General features: G+C 35.5%; 1 protein-coding gene across 2 annotated transcripts in view; it reads left to right on the forward strand.

The window, feature by feature from the left end:
* The window catches only part of SEC24B (SEC24 homolog B, COPII coat complex component), a 94,851-nt gene that overhangs the window by 54,931 nt on the left and 18,926 nt on the right, over positions 1-20,994 (forward strand). For both annotated transcript variants that reach the window (XM_025465896.3, XM_025465897.3), the window contains 6 exons: positions 2,266-2,489; positions 10,283-10,467; positions 13,293-13,395; positions 15,599-15,725; positions 16,551-16,660; positions 18,670-18,782. In XM_025465896.3, the coding sequence (XP_025321681.1) occupies positions 2,266-2,489; positions 10,283-10,467; positions 13,293-13,395; positions 15,599-15,725; positions 16,551-16,660; positions 18,670-18,782 (862 nt within the window). The remainder of the gene's footprint in view (positions 1-2,265; positions 2,490-10,282; positions 10,468-13,292; positions 13,396-15,598; positions 15,726-16,550; positions 16,661-18,669; positions 18,783-20,994) is intronic.

The following is a 20,994-nucleotide window of genomic DNA, read 5'->3' on the forward strand; positions in this document are numbered from 1 at the left end:
ATTTAGGGGTAAATTTTGGTAAGTTTTATAATTAGTAGTCATTTCACTATAATATCCCAGTTTAATGGGATTTCCCTTTTTTGTCCGTCTCTTATCAGATAACCTGACAGTCTGCTCGCCTTCTCACTTTTTCTAATGATTTGAAACTTTAGGACTAACAGAACAAGTAATTTTGCCCTTTTCTTTATTTCTTACCACTTTGGTAATAATCCAGGATGGAGCTTAATTGAAGTTGGAGTATGCTGCACTTAACATACTATCTGGCTATCACTATCCTATGAATTGGTAGAAACTTTCATCTTCTCAGCTTAGTATAGAATCCCCTTTTAATATTTCAAGAATACTTCGATAAGCTACTCAACCTTTTATGGTTAAGGATTTTTTTTCCCCCTAGGGATGCGTGTATGTGTGTAAGAAATGTGGACCATTCCAAAAGCAATCACTATTATAAAAATACTTTAGAAGAGTTAATTTGTTCACTAAAAGGTGAATACTACATGTGGAATCACTATATTATACTCCTGAAACCAATATAACACTGTATGTTAACTATACTGGATTTTTTTTAAAAAAAATTTTAAACTATGAATTTACTATAACTATATAGTATTTCGTGAGCTTCAAATTAACCTAAACAACAACAGCAAATTAACCTGAAGCAAAATGCTGAATGTAGGATCCAAAGATCATGGCTTTGGAGTTTGACCTTACATTGTTTGTCCTTATTCATTTCATCAACAAATCTTAGCCTTATTATGAACTGTGCTTTTATACTAAGTGAGTGACCTTGGGCAAGTTTTCTAGCTATTTATACTGTACCAAAATTAAAGATTTGAACATCTATAGCAGTAAGATTAAATGAATTGAAAGTACTATGTGTCAGGGTTTAGGATAGATTTTAGGACTATAGAGCAGCCCCGGTGGCACAGAGGTTTAGCGCTGCCTGCAGCCCCCAGGGTGTGATCCTGGAGACCCAGGATCGAGTCCCACATCGGGCTCCCTACATGGAGCCTGCTTCTCTGTCTGCCTGTGTCTTTGCCTCTTTCTCTCTCTGTATTGCTCATGAGTAAATAAAGAAAATCTTTAAAATATATATATATCTTAGGACTATAGAAATGTATGTATGGTATGTTGTCCCTTTCCTAAGGAAGCAGAGAAGCTTTAGACCTTCATGTGTATGACTCTAGCTTTTTATATCTTATGCTGATGACTGTTACCATGTTAAGAGACCTTTTTTCTCCTTACATTCCCATCACTGTGAGGAATGATAAGCAGGATATGACACTGCATTGAAGCTCTTGTCCTAGTAAGAAATCTGGGAGGTGGGATCCCTGGGTGGCACAGCGGTTTGGCGCCTGCCTTTGGCCCAGGGCGCGATCCTGGAGACCCGGGATCGAATCCCACGTCAGGCTCCCCGTGCATGGAGCCTGCTTCTCCCTCTGCCTATGTCTCTGCCTCTCTCTCTCTCTCTCTCTCTGTGACTATCATAAATAAATAAAAATTTAAAAAAAAAAAAAAAAAAAAAAGAAATCTGGGAGGTTACCAGAAAGCCAGCAAGCCAGCCAGCCCTTGCCTAAGTAGCACAAGATGATAGACAAAGGAATGTCTGGGAACATATCTCCAAAATGAGAGCCAGTAGATATTGTCAGTAGAAAGAATTCTTGAAGAATCCTTAAAAAATAAATTTTATTAAGTCAGATGCTTTTAAGAGCATATTTTCTTCAGAGTCTGGTTGCTCTTAAAGAATGTAATTTTTATATGAAAAGTAGATTGGAATTCATATATGTTATACAGATTTGACTTTAAGAGTAACAGTATGGCAACATGTTAATGGTATGTGTAGTAGAGTAATTTTTAGGGTTTCTTGTTATTTTTGTGCTTGAGGATTAAATTTTATAGTTTTTTCTCCATTTTAATCAAATTTTAGTTTTTGTTTTAAATTTAAATACAGGAAGAACCTTTATTCATTGTATTTTATTTGGGATCTATTACATACCAGACATTGTTTTAGGAGCAGGACACTATTCTGTACACTGTCTTCATACTCTGGCAGTTTTGCCTCTGCAAAAAATACATACTTCTAACTGAGTAAAGGGGTGAAGAGTTCATGATTCTCTTCTCTCTACTTTTGTGGATGTTTGTAATATCTCATAATAAAAAGTGTAAAAAAGGAAAATGCCAAAGATTATGGCTTGCCGAGGAGCCAAGTCTTTATATATAGAGTCCTGATTTTCAGTGTTAACACCATGTTTTTCCTTTGGTTAGATATGCTTTCCTCATCAGCAAGCAGTCCTGCTCCTGATCCCGCTCCTGAACCTGACCCGGCTCCAGTTCCAGCTCCTTCTGCTCCTCAGCCTTCAAAAATGGCTAAGCCTTTTGGGTATGGTTATCCAACTCTTCAGCCTGGTTATCAGAATGCTACAGCACCACTTAATTCTGGAGTACCACCCAGTAGCCCAATGTATTCTGGATTCCAGCCGTATGCTCAAGTATGTGTAAAAACTTTACATTTCTAAAATTATGAAACTACTATCAATTCTAACAAATCCCTGGTGATTCAAACGGATCACAGGTGCAAACACCAGTAAGCCTAGGTCAAACATCATAGAATTCAGTGCCGGTTTGTGTGTGTGTATGTATAAATAGAGATAAAAGGAAATATAAGTATCAAATCTTTAAAGAGGTTAAATCTGGATCAGGATATTAGCTGTGATTTTTTTCTGTCCTTCATTGTACTTTTATTTTTCAGAGTCTTGCAATGTGCAGGTATTAATTTTGTAATCAGGAAATTCAATGTTAAGTTTTTTAAAGGTCTGTATTATTTAGCTGGCTTTTTCCTCATGATATGACATACAACTGAAATTGGTAACAGTCTCCACACACATAAATGCTGATCAATAGTTATATTTCTTATTAACTATTGCTGTGACCCACCCATTCTGATAAGACCTTTTTTGGAGTCACCTCTTAAGTGCCATATCAATTTAATAATACAGAATAGTAAGGATCTCATATTTATATTTATTAAGAAAGTAAAATATAAGGAAACAATCGAAATGATAAAACATTGTACTTAAAATGAAAAACTGCTCTCAGTAGACTAACCTTACAGAAATTTCATCTTATGGTACACTAAGAATGAAAATTAAGGGGACATAGGAAAATCATGTTTTTGGTATTTAATCTTAGAATTAAGGCACAGACGGAGGAAAGAAACTAGGAGAGAGAGGCACTAGAGAAATATGGTTGGTTAGAACAGATATTTCTGCCTTCCATTTTGTTAGAGTTTCTTTATGGCTTTATTGGTCCAGATGAAACAATTCTTAAGTCATTATTTTCTGACTCTTGTGCTCTAGGGAAATTGCTTTTGGGGGTCATAAAACATAATGTATTTTTACATTTTAATGTGAGGAAAACCAAGTTCAAAGAAAGGATCTAGTACTTAGAGGAACTTTTGGGCAAGAAAAAAAAAACTGTAGTGGTATTCCACAAGGACATAGAAAAGGTTCTTGGACCAGATGTGACCTGTTGCCCATTTCTACATAAACTTTTATTGGAATGGAGCCTCATGCATTCTTTTATGTATTATCTATGTCAGCTTTTGCACCACAGTGTAGAGTTGAGTAGCTACAAAAGAGATGTGTGGCTCTTGAAGCTTTAAAATACTTACTACCCGACCCCCTATGGAGAAAGTTTGCTGACCCTTGAAATAGGATCAAGTATTGTTCTTTTTCCACTTTATTTGGAAGGTTATTTTGGAAAAGTTAAGAGATTGTCCTTAGAATAAAAGTAAAAATTAATATTTATTATGCTAGATTTTAAAAATAACTTCATTCGGGATCCCTGGGTGGCGCAGCGGTTTGGCGTCTGCCTTTGGCCCAGGGCACGATCCTGGAGACCCAGGATCGAATCCCACGTCGGGCTCCCGGTGCATGGAGCCTGCTTCTCCCTCTGCCTCTGCCTCTCTCTCTCTCTCTCTCTCTCTCTCTCTCTCTCTCTCTGTGTGACTATCATAAAAACAACAACAACAACAAAAAAAACTTCATTCTGTTCTTCTGTAGTATCAGTCCTTTTTATATTCTAGCTCTCGTACAAAGATCACAGGAGTTTGAATGAAGGGGACAGAGGCAGACTAAAAAGTAACCTAGATTATTAATCATGGGAGAAATGAATATCATAAAGCAAAAGCTTTAGACTTGATACTATTAGAGATCATTCGCTTCTACCTTTCATCTTTTTACAACTTTTTATTGAAATATAATCTGTATTGAATTTATGTACAAATATATAAATCAACATCACACAGTTTGATACCTTTCCAAAATTGAACACACATAATAAATAGCCAGAGCCCTTTCTCATGCCTTTTCTAGTTACTAACACCCAGATAAGAGTTGGCAACTGTCCTGACTTCTAATACCACACATTAATATTGCCTGTCTTTATACTTTATATAAGTGGAATAATAACTGTAAATTCTTGTCTAGGCTCTTAGGCCCAATATTATGTTTACTGTCTGCTTGTAGTTCATTCATTTTCATGGTTGTATATATTCCATTTTGTGAATATACTAGTTTACTTATTTGTTCTGTTGACAGGCATTAGGGTAAACTTCCAGTGTGGCACTATTAAAAATAGTGCTGTTGTGAATATTTCTGTTCATGTCTTTTAAACGAAATGTATGTATCGAGGAGTAGAATTGCTGGGTCATGGGGTATCCATATTTCCAGCATTTAATGCTAAACAATTTTCCAAAGCAGATGTTCCATTAGCAGTATATGAGAGTTCCAGTTACTGCACATCCTTGTCATTTTGGCTTTTTTATCATAGTTACCTTCCTTTGATTACTTAAGTGAAAAAAATGAGACTCAGATAAGTGAAGTTGTCTGTCCAAGACCAGGCTTAGTTCTGAGAGTACAAGTCTTTACAGTTCAGAATTAAGCACCTTTTTTCTCTCTTTAACTGGTAGGAACTTGGGATGCCTGGGTGGCTCAGCAGTTGACCATCTGCCTTTGCCTTAGGACGTGATCCCAGAGTCCTGGGATTGAGTCACACATAGGGCTCACAGGGAGCCTGCTTCTTTCTCCCTCTGCCTATGTCTCTGCCTCTCTCTCTCTCTCTGTGTGTCTCTCATGAATGAATAAATAAAATCTTAAAAAAAAAAAAAAAAAACTGGTAGAGACTTGTGCAAAAGAAAACCAAAGTCAGATTTTATATATATAAAAGAAGATTATAAAGCAGCAATCTATTTTTGTTTAATCTGATTTTATTTTTTAAAGATTTTATTTATTTATTCATGAGACACATAGAGAGAGAGGCAGAGACACAGACAGAGGAGAAGCAGGCTCCATCCAGGAAGCCTGATGTGGGACTTGATCCCAGGACTCCAAGATCACACACCCTGGGCCGAAGGCAGGCACCAAACTGCTGAGCCAGCCACCCAGGGATCCCCTGTTTAATCTGATTTTAAAATAGTTTTTTGGACACTAGATTCAGGGTCAGTGAACAATAATGATTTAAACACACAGCTAGGGGTGCCTGGGTGGTTCAGTCAATTAAGTTGTCTGCCTTTGGCTTAGGTCATTATTCCAGGATTCAGAGATCAAGCTCCATATTGGGCTCCCTGCTTGTGTGTGCTGCATGCGCGCGTGTGCGCGTGCTCTGTGTGTGTGTGTGTGTGTAGATATATAGATATATAGATATAAATAGCTCTATCAAATAAATAATAAAATCTTTTTTTAAAAAAACACGCAGCTAGGACATACTTTTAAATTCTTATCTATCTACTAAAACAAAGATTGTAGATTTTTAGATTAATATTATCAAGCTAATTTTATTTTATTTTTTAAAATATTTTATTTATTTATTCATGGGAGACACAGAGAGAGAGAGGCAGAGACACAGGCAGAGAGAGAAGCAGGCTCCACGCAGACAGCCCGACATGGGACTTGATCCCCGGTCTCCAGGATCACACCCCAGGCTGCAGGCATCACTAAACCACTACGCCATCAGGGCTGCCCTATCAAGTTAATTTTAAAAGAAGCCATTTAAAGGTGACTTTTTATGTGCACTCTGGTCCCAGCATTATGGCCAGAGGAATAGCAGAGTCACCAAGAATAATTTGGAGATTGCCAAAGACTTGTTTTAAAGTGTTTTCAAGTCTGACTGAGAACTCTGATATTGTGGGCTATGGGGCATGGGAGAGGGGGAATTAAAAAAATAAGCCATTTATTTTTGAAATCCTAGTTAGAATAGGAATATCTTACTTTAGCTTTAGCTACCCTTCTATAATGAAATTGAAATGCCTTTAAACGTTGTACTTAGTATAACCCAGTGGGAGGGTTCTGAGCTTTAAGGGCTTTCTTTGTTCTTATTAATTTGAGATGACCTTTATTAAGAAGTAGAAAATCCCAATATTTGGCTTTTGAGGAAGAAAAAATTAAAATTTGTTTTTCATCCCTGAAAAACAGAAGAAAAAGTTGATGTTTAGAAATGAAAATGAAGGGCACTTGGGTGACTCAGTCAGTTAAATGTCTGATTCTTGGTCTCATCTCAGGTCATGATCTCACACTTATGAGATTGAAGCCAAGATGGAGCTAGTGGCAGGCAGGGAGTTCACTTCCCCTCCTCTCCCTTTCTCCCTTTGCCCCTTCCTCCTCTCCTTGCACACTCTCTCAAATAAATAAGTAAATCTTTTTAAAAAATGAAAATTACAATTAGATATTTTAGTGACTATATGAAAAGCCAGATATAGTGTTATGTGGTGCTTTTTTTTTTTTTTGAGTCAAAAGGCTTTTTAATTTTTATTATTATTTTTTTAAGTTTGTATTTTAATCACCGGATGCTCTTCACAAGTGCGCTCACTAATCCCTATCCCCTATTTCACCCATTTCCCTACCACCTCCTCTCTGGTAACCATCAGTTTGTTTTCTATAGTTAAGAGTCTGTTTCTTGATTTGTCTCTCTCTTCTTTTTGTTCATTTGCTTTGTTTCTTAAATTCCACGTATGAGTGAAATCATGTGGCTTTTATCTTTCTCTGTCATATTTTATTTAGCATCAATGGACATTTTCACTGCTTTCCATATCTTGGCTATTATAAATAATGTATATAGTGCTTTTTTTTTTTTTTTTTAATTTTTATTTATTTATGATAGTCACAGAGAGAGAGAGAGGCGCAGAGACACAGGCAGAGGGAGAAGCAGGCTCCATGCACCGGGAGCCCGATGTGGGATTCGATCCCGGGTCTCCAGGATCGCGCCCTGGGCCAAAGGCAGGCGCCAAACCGCTGCGCCACCCAGGGATCCCTATAGTGCTTTTTTTTTTAACAACAACAAAGACATAACCAATTGTAGAAAAGTACAGATAAGCAAAAAGAGGAAAATAAATACTAAGTGATATTCCCACCATCAAGATGTAAACAGCAACACTTGGGGTCTGTCCTTCCAAATTTCTTGCTATATATTTGGGGGGAAAGCCAGTAAAGAAACTGGTCATCCTAATAGCTTATTTAAACAAACAAAAGATGATGATCAGTAGGGATATTGTTTTAGAAACTTTTAATTCCTTTAATAGCATTAGATAAAACCTTTCTATATATTCTTCATCCGATAAGATCATAATGTTTTATGATCAAGCAGTCTACCATTGTTGGGCGTGATTGTTATAATCAACCTTCATACACACACATGTGCACACACCTTACTGCATTTGTCTCATTATTTCCTTAGAAGAAATTACTTTAGGTGAAATTACTGAATCAAAGCACCTAATCTTACAAGACTTTAGAGCTGCTATTTATTCATTCAGTAAAAATTTACTGAGTTCCTACTATGTGACAGTGCTACTCTAGGCACTGAAGATACAAGAGGAAGCCAAGTGAACAAAATAAAGTTCTTGCTGTCAGAAATTTGTTAGGAGGGCAGATTCAATGAGATAATAAATAAGTAAATCAATAAATTGATAAGATAGTTTCAAATAGTTACAATTGCTGTGAGATAAGACAAATTGAAGAAATTGCTGGGGTTCGGATATAGACTAAACAGGAAATCCTTCACTGTAGAAATTATGTTTGAGTTACTATTTGAATAACAAGAAGAACCAGGCATGGGAAAATCTGGGGGAGAACATCTCAGGCTGAGGAAGCATACAGGCAAAGACTTAAGCAGGAGCAACTTTGACGTGTTGCGAGCATGAAGTCTCAGAGTGGCTGGAACTCAGTTAGCAATGGAAAGAGTATTGCAATGAGATCAAAGAGGTAGGGAAGGACCGTAGTCAGAAGCCTTAGATTTTATACCAAGTGCAAAAGGTTTGAAACATTGGAGATTTTATGTAGTGGAGTGATATCTGATTTACATGATTTAGAGAATCATTTTGGCTGCTGTGTGAAGAACAGATTAGGGATGGAAGTATTTGAAAAGACAAAAATGGAAACCAGGGGACAAATGGAAGCTTTGCCATAATCCCAGAAACATATCATTGTGCTTTGTCCTAAGGTAGTATCGATGAAGGTAATGAAGAGTGGATGGAGAAGGGCTATCTTTTAACTTACAGATGGATTGGTTATGGTAGGTGAGAGAAAGGAAGGCTTCAAGGATAACTGGTAGCGAGCAGCCTGGGTGACTTAGTGGTTTAGCGCCGCCTTCAGCCCAGGGCATGATCCTGGAGGCCGGGGATCGAGTCCCATGTCGGGCTCCCTGCATGGAGCCTGCTTCTCCCTCTGCCTGTGTCTCTGCCTCTTTTTCTCTGTGTGCCGCTCATGAATAAATAAATAAAATCTTTTTAAAAAAAAAGGATAACTGGTACTTTTTTTGTCAGCAACTGGGTAGAGAGTAGTGCATTTACTTTGAAGGTGAAGAGAAACAAATAGGTCTAAAAGTGGCAATCAAATTGGCCATGTTAAGTTAATACACCCAATAGACATTTACCTAGAGATACCTAGTAGGCAGTAAGGATTCTATTTATTTATTCATGAGAAACAGAGAGACAGAGACATAGACAGAGGGGGAAGCAGGCTCCCTTTAGGGAGCCCAATGCAGGACTCAATCCCCGGACCTAGGATCATACCCTGAGCCAAAGGCAGACACTCAACCACTGAGCCACCCAGGTGTCTTTATATTTCTTTACTGAAATCCCAGTTCATATTCTTTCTCCATTATTCAGGTCCTCTGGTTTGTAAAAGCTATCTATAATAAGTATTATTAATCTTTTGTCCAATATAATTATAATTTTTCCCTCCACCTTAACATTTATTTTTAATTTTTTTTTTAAAGGTTTTATTTATTTATTCATGAGAACACACAGAGAGGATTGAGAGAGAGAGGGGCAGAGACACAGGCAGAGGGAGAAGCAGGCTCCATGCAGGGAGCCTGACGTGGGACTCGATCCCGGGTCTCCAGGATCACGACCTGGGCTGAAGGCGGCGCTAAACCGCTGAGCCACCCAGGCTGCCCTATTTTTAATTTTAATGGTACTTTTTGACATTGAAGAAATATCTAAATTGTATTATGATTTTTTTTGTTTTTGCTTTTGTTTGTATCCTTTAAAAGATCTTTTCAACCTTAGATTAGGAAATATTCCAGCTATAAATTCTTTTAGTTCTTAGGTGATTTCAATTTTGCATCATTAATCTATTTAAGGTTTTATTTTGACTCATAATGTAAATAATAAACTCATTTCCCCCAAAAAAATAACTAGCTCTAAGTTCACTATCATTTATTAAATAATCTGTCTTTTTGTACCAGCCAAATCTGAGTAGTTTGAGCATCAAAATGAATAACTATAATTCATTAGGTCACTTTGAGTTCCTAGAAAGCTGTGAATTCATAATACTAAAAATAAAACAAGCATAACATGGAAAAAATAAGCAAAGCAAAACTCATTGAACATCATTGTACATTTTTACAAAATCAATTCATTATTCTGAAATTTGATCATTGAAAAATCTTGGAAACAAAAGCATTTATCCAGCGTTTCCAGTATGTACTATATTTATATTCATGGAAACCAAATTCTTGATGCTGAAAAACATTCTTACTGAAATTTGGTTGTGAAGTTTAACTGTGCTAAGATTTAAATTTATTTGTTTATTATTTTGCTTTGAGTTTTTTTCAGGAATGCTTTAAATTGAACTGCCCTGTTAGAACATTCTATTTCCAAGCCAGGTTTAAATTTTTCATCCTCTTACTTATTCCGTATGTTAAAATCCTACATAGAGTATAATACATTGTACTTATGTTTGTTATATTGTTCTTTTATTTGTTTTGTTTTTAATTGCCTTTTCAGCAATATCCTGGTATGAACCAGCTGTCCTCCAGTCTGGGAGGACTGAGTCTGCAGAGTTCTCCACAGCCAGAAAGTCTGAGACCTGTAAACCTCACTCAGGAGAGGAATATTTTACCCATGGCTCCTGTTTGGCCTCCTGTACCTAACTTGAATTTAGACCTCAAAAAATTAAACTGTAGCCCAGAGTAAGTATTTATTTTATGATCTTTAGTAAGTAATAAACTTTGTCAGAAATGTTGTTTGACTTTCAAAACTAATGAAAGTGGTAGGATATTAATTCCTTGATTAGAAGTTTTGTTAATTGGAACTTTTCTATTTTACTTTGTACAGAAGTTCTAGCTGTAAAATTCCTTTAGGTCCTGTTCCTGTCTCCGCCTCTGTCTCCCATCAATCCTATTTCCTATCACCTAATACAAGGGAAATTTTTTTCTATTTGAGTGAAGGATTTCAGGTACCCAGATCTAACTGTATTTTTCTTAAATTTCTTAAAATTCTTAAAATTCACCTGGGGCACCTGGGTGGCTCAGTAGTTGAGAATCTGCCTTCAGCTCAGGTTATGATCCCAGGGTCCTGGGATCGAGTTCCTCATCAGGCTCCCCCCAAGGAGCCTGCTTTTCCCTTTGCCTTGTGTCTCTGCTTCACTCTCTGTGTCTCTCATGAATAAATAAATAAAATCTTTTAAAAAAATTCTTTTTCCTTTTCACCAGTAATAATTTCAGATAGATGTCTTTTAAACAAGGTGAAATCTTTAAAAATGTATGTCCTTTCATCTTTGCTTGAAAAGGACACAGACTTCATTTATGTAATCCAAAGAATAGGTTTAAATGTTCTTTCTTTTCTCACTTAGCATAAAATGAGAAGACCTTTATCCCCAGGCTGATTTATCCAGCCTAAATTTAAATTTGAATTTCCTTTATTGAATATTTCCTTACCTCATAGAGAAGTTTAGCTGACAGTTTGCATCTGGTGGCCACCAAGCCCTGGGTATCCTTTGGTAGATGAGCTAGCTCTGTAGCTCTGTCATGCACCTCATAGCACCTTCAAAACTAAGAGTTCCCTATTGTTGTTCACTTTCAGTACTTCTTTCTCCTAAGAGTACGATACTCCTCTGCACCCAGATGCTTCTTAGAAAACATCTTTCTGCTCCTGAAATCTCTCTTCCTCATAAAGTAAATCCAATTCACAGAACATTTGTCTTTTCCCTTGCATTAGGAGAATTGGTGTTCCTCTTTACAGCCAGTATTTTCTTTTATTAAGGCAATAGTGTTTTAGCTTTCTAAAAAACGTAAGCTGCTCTTTTTTCAATCAAAATCTTAAGGAGATTTCCCATACAGAAAGCAGAGCTGCTCCGAGGATTCCCCCTTTTCTGCCACATGCTACCACCAATCGCCCATTAGTACGTAAGGCAGTGTCAATATCATTGCTGTAAAAATGTACAATCATTGATCCTAGAATGAAAACTGCTGCCCATTCCTGTGACTATAAGTTGCTGTGAGGTCTGTAAGTGTGTGGATTTGGGCCTTCTATTATGAAAGATTAAGCACTCCTTAAGTAGTTGAATCTGGTGTATGTATTTGTATGAAGAGATCTCAGAGGTAGGGGACGGTGTATGTTTCTACTCAGTTTTGTGTTTTTTGTGAAAACCTCTCTCATCAAAATAGCAATGCAGATTATTTAAGAGTGTAGATAGTTGAAAAGACTCAGGTTCTTACCACATTTTCATTGATAAGTAGCTATTAGACTGCAAATTTCTTTACCAAATTTTCTCAAATTTTCAATATTGTCAACTGTTAAACAAGAATAATAATTGTGACTCCATATAAAGATATATCACTTATTCAATAAATGTTTACTGAATGCCTTCTCAAGTTAAGGACCAGACACTGTTTCTTTCTAGATGCTGGGAATGAAGCAGTAAATAAATGGAGTTCCCAATCTCTTGCAACCTTTATTCTATTAGGGAGGACATACTATGAACAGTCAAAAGCCATAAGTTGAGGACCATCTGTATAATGTAATGTCAGAATATTACTTTGAAGTAGGGAGCAGTAAGGGTGGAGGTTGGCTGTTTTCAATTTGAGGAATCAAGAGAGGTTTTCCCAAGGAGTTAACATTTGAGTAGAGATCTGAATGAAGAGTGAGAGCAAACCACGTGACTCTGGGAAGCAAGTATACCAAGCTACATGACCAACAAACTCAGAAGTCCTGAAGCAGGTATCACCTTAGTATGTTCAAGGAACAATACCAGCCTAGGTATCTGGATATCTCTACATACTATGAGCTGTTCTTCTTAAAATTCCTTTCCTGATTTCTATTATTTCTTCTTACATCTTTGATTGCTCCTTTATTGATTCAAATGTCTCCTGACCTTAACTTACAACTTAGTAAGTTATAAACACTTCTCTAAGAGAAGAATAGTGCTAGGATGATACAGGACAAATGATCACTGATCTCAAGTGGAAAAGACAGACAAGGTACACAACCAACTAAAAGCAAAGCAGACTAATGATGCCATAGAAGCATAAACTGATGGCAGAGCACAAAGGAAGACATTATTTCTTCCGACTTGTGATTTGAGGGAAGGGTGATTTCAGAAGAAATGATAATTTTGATGAGTCTCATAGTAAAAGACTCATCAAAGGAGTTTCAGCAGGTGAAAAATGGGTAGTAAAGCAGGAGCAGCATTATTGAAGATACAAAGATATTCCTGTTTACTTGTGTTTTCTACTCCTTTATATTCATGTTCTACATGCTGGTCATAGTATTTTTTTCCATTTGTGTCCTACTTTTCCACTGTGAAAATGTTGAGTCCATAATTCAGGTCTTTTGACCTGTATTGCATATGCCTGCTTAGAGTAATTTGGTTCTTCCCAGTTATAGTTAAATAACAAACCCAAATGATTTTAATTTATGCCCTTAAATTATTTTAATTATCTACCACTATCTATAGTGTGTATATATATATATTTTTTTGATAGCTAATAGTCCATGTTGTCTGTATTTTTTACAGTTCATTTCGGTGTACTTTGACAAATATTCCGCAGACACAGGCTTTACTGAATAAAGCTAAGCTTCCTTTAGGATTGTTGTTACATCCCTTCAGAGACCTGACGGTAAAGTAACATATTTTAAAATACTTATGGATACTAACATGTGTTTATGTGCAGAGTATTTTGATTGTATATTTTCTTGAAAACTTTTTCATCTTTTATTTTTTAAGTTAGAAATATCATTTTTGTCAAATTCAACTCAACAAACATTTTCTAACTTCCTGCTTTGTGACAGACCCTAACTAATAAGTACTGATAAATACAGAAATAACTAATCACTGACCTTGCCCCTCAGATATTGATACCTAACAGGGGACAAAGATGTAAAAACAAATAACTGTGATACAGGATAACTCCTATATGTAACTTACCAAATTCTGCAAGGTATTTAGGCAGTGAGTACAATATAGGAAGTGATTCCCTCCGGGTGCAGAAGCAGAAGTATGCTATGAGCGATGAGGTCTGAGCTGGACTTTGAAAGATTAGTAGTTTTGGAAGTTGGAAAGGGCATAGCAGATAAGCTCTGGGAGTCCTTTATTAAATATAAAGGTAGCACCAACAATGAAATCCAGTTTGGGGGCAGGGGGAATCTGTGTTGGTTCTTAACTGTATGAAACAAATGACCTTTGTAATAATAACTCCAAATGTTTCAGGTCTATTGAATTAAAACATTACTTAAGTTTCCACAGTCTTTTTGTTTAATATTAAGCTTGCTGGCTTTTTACATATAGTTCTGGTATCTTATGCAAATAATGTTGTTTTTAAAATTTCTAAACTTCAGTAATTAAATTTCTCTGAATACATTTTATTTATACATATAAGTTGAATTTCTCCCTCAATTTTTTTTCTCCCTCAATTTTTTTAACCACTGTGGTTTTCTACCCTTCTTGTTACTGCTGAGTTTTTTTGCTCTCATTTATCCAAAAATAAATGTGTATTAAGTATCCTTTATGCTAGATGCTGAGGATACAAATACAAAGGTCAATAAGCTTCTTCGTGGAGCTAACTTTCGTACTAGCTAGGATGCATAGAAAGGAGCAGAGTAGATAGAAAATAAAATGATTATAGTATGCAATAAATACCTTGAATTCATTCACTCAGTAAATACTGTTTAATCACTTAAAATACTAATTCAGCCATTAGTAAACCAAGATAGCTAATTTCCCATATACGTAGGTGAGAATTTTTGTCTAAAACAGATGCCATATATGATACCTTCTGGAAGTGATATACACTAAATTGGCAACACTGACTTCCTCTGTGCTGTACAATTCTGGGTAATTCTTTACTTTCTCTTCAGTTCATTGTATTTCCTGGTTCTTTTCCTAAGTGTTACGTCATTACTTTTGTAATAAAAACTATGTATGTGAAAGAAATTAAATACAAACATAAATATTTACGTAGAGATGGGGGGAGCCAGAAGGAAATATACTAAAATGTTGTCAGGGAGATAGAATAATACGTGATTTCATAGTGTTTTTTCATATTTTCTGAATTTCATAAAATGAAGTTCCTTTCCCAAACCTTTTCTTTCCTTTTCTTTTTTCTTATGCAGTCTGAAACAGATTTATAGGTTTATTTTTATATAACATAATTTGTAATCTTTATCCCCTCAACACTTTTGAAAAGATCACTAAAATTAATTTCAGTGGTCTCTTTTTTTTGTTAAGTTGAGCACCATAACATTCTCACTCTCTTAAAAAATAACTCATTTAAAATTAGGTGGAGCATCTGCCTTTCATCATCCTAAACCATGGCACACACACACAAATTTTTTTCATGTATTTCTTTTAAAAGGCACATTGTGCTTAGTCTCTTGTGGCCTCGGTCCCCATCAAGACTAGGCATCTGTGGCTGCTTAGTGAGCAGTGCCTTATGCTCTAGTGCCAGATGCTGTCAGGCAGCAAAGACAAAGACATTTTTATGTGGTATATGCTTCTTTCTCACTGGTATTTCTTGAGTTCAGCTGATGAGCTCTGAGGTATATTCTTTTCTTGGCCAACCAGGCTTTTCTTATCAGCTCTAGTAACTTTTATTACATTTGATTTGGCTTTGTTTTGGTGTTATCTTATGATTTGTAACAAAGAGGAAGAAACCTTGATAGATAGCTGCTTGAGTTGCTCAGCGCATCACTAGATTTTATTAAAATGCTTCAATTTCAAAACACTTTTATGATTTCTGTTCCATATATGGAGCAGAGCAGTATGTGTTCCAATTTTTCCCTGAGGTGCTTTTTCTGCTACAGCATCTTTATTTTACTTCCTAGCAATTACCAGTGATAACATCAAATACCATTGTGAGGTGCCGATCTTGTCGAACGTATATCAACCCTTTTGTATCCTTCATTGATCAACGTAGATGGAAATGCAATTTGTGCTATAGAGTTAATGACGGTGAGTTTCAGATTCTTAAAATAAGTGTGTTTAATACTTTAAACATTTTGACATGTTTTTTCATTATCTGGTCTCTCTCTTCATTGCTTTAAAAACTTTCAAAAAAACCCACAAAACTTTCATGCCACTTTTAATGGAGAATATATAGGCGAGGGACCCTTCATCTTGGCTGGCCAGGGGTCTGATTGATAATGAGGAGAGTGACATAAGGGCAAAGTAAAAAAATATTCACGAAACACAGTGAAGGTCATGTAAAGTAATTGTGCCATGTCTGTTATCCCCATTAGTCATTTCTTAGGTCCTCCTAGTATAATTCCTTTCAAATTTGTGTTTCTGTCTTGATTTTTTTCCATGTCATGTGATATAATAAATAGGATGTAAGCCTAAGCAGCAAGGTTACCTGCGTCCTGGTTTCCTCACCTGATTTCACAATATGTGTTTTTTTATCTTGACATATTTTTTATTTTTTTTAAGATTTTATTTATTTATTCATGAGAGACACGGAGAAAGAGAGAGAGAGAGAGAGGCAGAGACACAGGCAGAGGAAGAAGCATGGTCCATGCAGGGAGCCCAATGTAGGACTCGATTCTGGGTCTCCAGGATCACGCCCTGGGCCAAAGGCAGGCGCTAAACTGCTGAGCCACCCAGGCTGCCCATTGACATATTTTTTAAAGAGCATTTTTATTATTAGATGTTCACAGAACTGTTGTAAACCTTATGTAAATATTGATGATAAAGGTATCATCAATATTTCTTGGTATGCATGTCTTGTTTGGTTACAAATTGTGTTACTAAATCTGTACTGGATTTCTAATTCTTACCTAGTTCCTGAAGAATTTATGTATAATCCCGTTACTCGATCTTATGGAGAGCCTCATAAACGACCAGAAGTTCAGAATTCAACTGTGGAGTTCATTGCTTCTTCAGATTACATGGTAACTACTAACTACTCAATGTAAAAATTAGTCATGGGATATTACTGTATTGGTCATTTATAATTTGCTGTTCAGTGAATTCTTGCAAAATTTTGAATTATCCCAGTATGAATTTTTTTTTAAATAATGCTGAAAGTTAATACTTAACAAATAGAAAACTCTTTATAAGGTTTGCTTGATGTCCTAGAAAAATGCTGTTTTGTCACTAAGAAACAATAGTGTTTTATGATAAACCCTAACATTTACAATTGCTTGCCATTTTGATTTGATTGCTAGTATGAAGTGAACATGAATATCCTTGTACCATTTAATATTTAAGACCTTCAAACAGAAAAGTTCATGTTTTTGCCAAAAGCTGCAGTTTTCAGGCTCTCTCTTTAAGAGACATCACTGTCTTACTCATTTACCTAGTACAGATAGCAAGATAAATGGATAGAGACTTCACTTGAATTTTTCTCTTTCCAGTTCATCATGAAATTTGGCCTTTTCTTTTAATTGTACTAATTCCAAGATCTCCTTTTTCTTTCCCATATATAAAAATAAATTCTTAGCTTGAGTTCTACTCATCTTCTTTATCATATCTACTCATTTTAAATGTTTATAATAACTTACATTTCCTTAGTATCCTCATTACTAATCTTTGTTGTCTGCAAAAATGTAAGGTGTTGCTAGTGAGGAAGGGTGAACAGAGATAGCTAATGTGTATTAAATTCCTGTTGTCTGGCCTATTTCTTTTTTTCTTTTTTTTTTGTAATTTTTATGGTCCTTAGTGTCCACTTTAGCATTTGCTCACTTAACTACTATTTGTCTGTTTCCATATTAACTATAGTAAACTTTCTCTTGGGTACTTTAACTCCCAACTTCTTACTTTCTTTACAACTTACATTCCCAACTCTGTTCTGGCTCCTTAGGATCTTAATCTAATTGAAGTGGTGAAAGAAGAAGTTAATCTATAATTTTTGCATATGACCCATGTGATCCTTGGTTCGCATATTAAGAAAAAAAAGATATTATATATTCTTTCAACTTTCTATAACAGTAATTTTCCAGCATACTTCAAAAAAGAGATAATAGTTAGTGAGCTATTATTTACCCATCACTGAACTTCAAGAGTTGTCAACATTTTTCTAAATATATTTCATCTATCCCCAGTCCACTCCAGTGCCTCCTCCCCTTTCCCACCCTGGAGTTTATTAAATGCTGATTACAGCATATCATATCATTTAACCTATAAATACTTCAGTATACATCTTTAGCAGATAATGACTTAACATACTTAGAATACCATCATGAGGATTTTCTTTATACCTAGCCTAGCACTTAACCCTTGGGATTTATCCATCACCAGGCAACCCAACAGCTAGTACTAATAGCTAATACTATTAGTTGTCAGATTTTAAAAAATAAATATAAAATACAATGTTTTTTGGAGTAGGGAAAGGATATAGAGGTTTATGTTAAATAACAAATAAGTTCATTTTTTCTTTGAAAGATATCTCAATCAACACTCTTATCAGAAAAACGTTTAGCCCATCTATTTAACCATTACTGTTTAACAACTGCCTTTTTTTTTTTTTTTTTTTTTTGAGAGAGAGAGAGAGAGAGAGCACGCACATGAGCAGGGGTGGGTGGGAGGTTGGGGGATGGAGGGCAGACAGAGAGCGAGAGAAGATCATTTTAAATAGGCTCCATGCCCAGCACAGAGCTTGATGCTGGGCTGGATCTCATAACCTGAGCCAAAATCAGGAGTGGACGCTTAATCAACTGAGCCACCTAAGCACCCCTAACAACTGCCTTATTATATTTAATTCATAACCAACTGAATAAGAAAAAAAGTTAAAGGAATGTCATTTTAATTAACACATAAGATCTTATAAAATGTCGATTCTCAATTTGTGTATTTTGTGTGTCATCTACTCAGTAAATACCATTATTACCAGTAATAATAATGTTATAAAGAGAGTAAATTGTGCCTACTAAATAAATTGCATTATTTTCATTCCTTTCAGCTTCGTCCTCCTCAACCTGCAGTTTACTTGTTTGTTTTAGATGTGTCTCATAATGCAGTGGAAGCTGGATATTTGACAATTTTGTGCCAGTCGTTATTAGAAAATCTAGACAAGTAAGAGATCTTTTTTATTCATTGTGTGTATGTGTACAAATAATAAATGTGAAATGTTCATTAACAATTTATGGAGTTAGTTTTGATTATAGTTTGACTTTACTTATCTCTCACTGCAAGAGTACTTCTTGTCCACCTCAGACTAAGGATCCTGCTACTTCGATTACTATGATTTATGACTTTAGATTTGTAAGACTGTAAGTGTTTAATATTTGCTAAGGGATTTAGAACTTATCTAACTCTTACTCTGACTTAGCAGATCTGAGCACTAGCCAGGGCATCAAGGATCTGGATGAGAGAAATCTAGCTGAAATACATGCCTGAGCAAGGAATTTTTCCAATTAGTTTTGAATGTCCTAATGGGATAATGAGCCAGATAAAGGGAAAGAAGGAATTGATTTTGTGCTGAATATTTCAGAAAGCCAGAAACTGAACTCTTCGTTTTGACACATTGGTAATGAGCTGTATTGCGAAAGTGCAAATAGGATATAGGATAGATTGCTTATACTTGGCTCTAATTCCTCCCTAGTATTAGTCATGAAGGAGACCCTCAACTAGCTTTAAAAATGAGCCTTCCAAATCTCTGGAAAACAAATTTGCTTGTATACTTCTTTTTTCTTTCTTTCTTTTTTTATTTCCAACACCCACAGAGATAAGACTTAAGGTTATTAATAAGATTGGCTCATACCTGCATTGGTTCTTGACATGCGTAGAAGAATAGGAGTGGTTATATATATAAATACTTTGTCTGAAGTACTCTTGCTGATTCCAAAAGGTTCTTTCCTATCTCCCATTTGAGTTTGAGAGTCCTTCCTCTCTTAAGTGCTATGCTAGCTTTCATCACAGTAGTCTGCATGTCTCTGATCTGAGCCTATAATAAGTGGATAACATTGAGATAAAAATATCCAGAGACATTAACTGATTTGCTTTTTGTTTCTGTTAGTAACTGTTTTCTGTTTTCATATTTATATTCTTGATTGAAGCATTTTCCCTGTTTTTAGCCACAGATGATTAATTCAGATATATCTTTAGCAGTGAGTAGCAATGGAAGACTCTGCAAAGAAATAGTTTTAAAACTGAAGAGACAACTTGCTGAAAAAGTATGAGGCTATAACCCTAGAAATAGGAGCCAGACCAATGAGTAACTACTTGTGAGATAAATAGACTATGCAAAACCAAAAGGATAAAATTAGGAATGGAGAGTCATTTAAAACATTGTACATATATTTGATTAAGCAGAAAAGAGAAGCATTAGGAAAGTAAAATGTTTTTGGAAAGGGCTATAGATACAATGTTGAGAAATGGGAATTTGATGTGGAGCAATTCCAGTTCAACTCTGAATTTTAAGCTTGGAGTAGAGGAGATAAGTAGTCGCTGTTCCAATTAGAAACAAATGACCCTAATATTCATTGACCTTAGACATTTCAAAGGAGCAAAGAATTATCTGTAGAAACATCATAAATCTTGACCAGTATTGGTAAGCTAAATACCTGTGTAACTTGGTGCATTCTGTTTTCTGAAATATTTTTTTTACTTGTTTGTAGGCTGACTAGCCTGATCAGTCATGCATAAAAATAATAATGCTTCTTTTGATGCACACTATTTTGACATCCTATAATATTCAAAAATGTTTTTAAAACATTGCTAAAGTAATATTATATATATAAAATCATATTAACAGTAGTTAATAGAATTGGTGGTACTTAGAAAAATACTTTTGTAAGATGAGGCATCCACTTTATCAATAAGGAGAACCCCATGGGCAATGAAATGACAATTTAATTAATTCTTTTTTGCCAAGGCATTGACTTTTGAATACTGAGTTTTAGCAGAAAACTTATAAAAGGTTATGATAGATAAAATGTCTTAATGTTCTTAAATGTAGTTTTTATTTAAAACTTCTACATCAAAATCTGATTTACATTACATTGTCTTTTCTTGGAGAATACTCATTTGTCATTCTGCCTTTTACTGTTTAAACTAGATACACCATATTTGTAATACTGGACTAAAAATATGAGTAAACTTTTAGTTAAAGGAGTATGTTTTAAAAGAAGGGTAGCAAGAAATCTTTGAGATTTTTTTGTTCTGTTTTGAGAGAGAGAGGATGGAGGGGCAGAGAGAGAACGTGAAGGGGGTAGGGTGGAGGGGCAGAGGGAGTGAAAGAGAATCCCCAGGCAGGCTCTACATGTCTAGTGCAGAGCCCAACTCA

The sequence above is a fragment of the Canis lupus genome, chromosome 32 (assembly GCF_003254725.2).
Source record: "Canis lupus dingo isolate Sandy chromosome 32, ASM325472v2, whole genome shotgun sequence".
Classification (NCBI taxonomy): domain Eukaryota; kingdom Metazoa; phylum Chordata; class Mammalia; order Carnivora; family Canidae; genus Canis; species Canis lupus.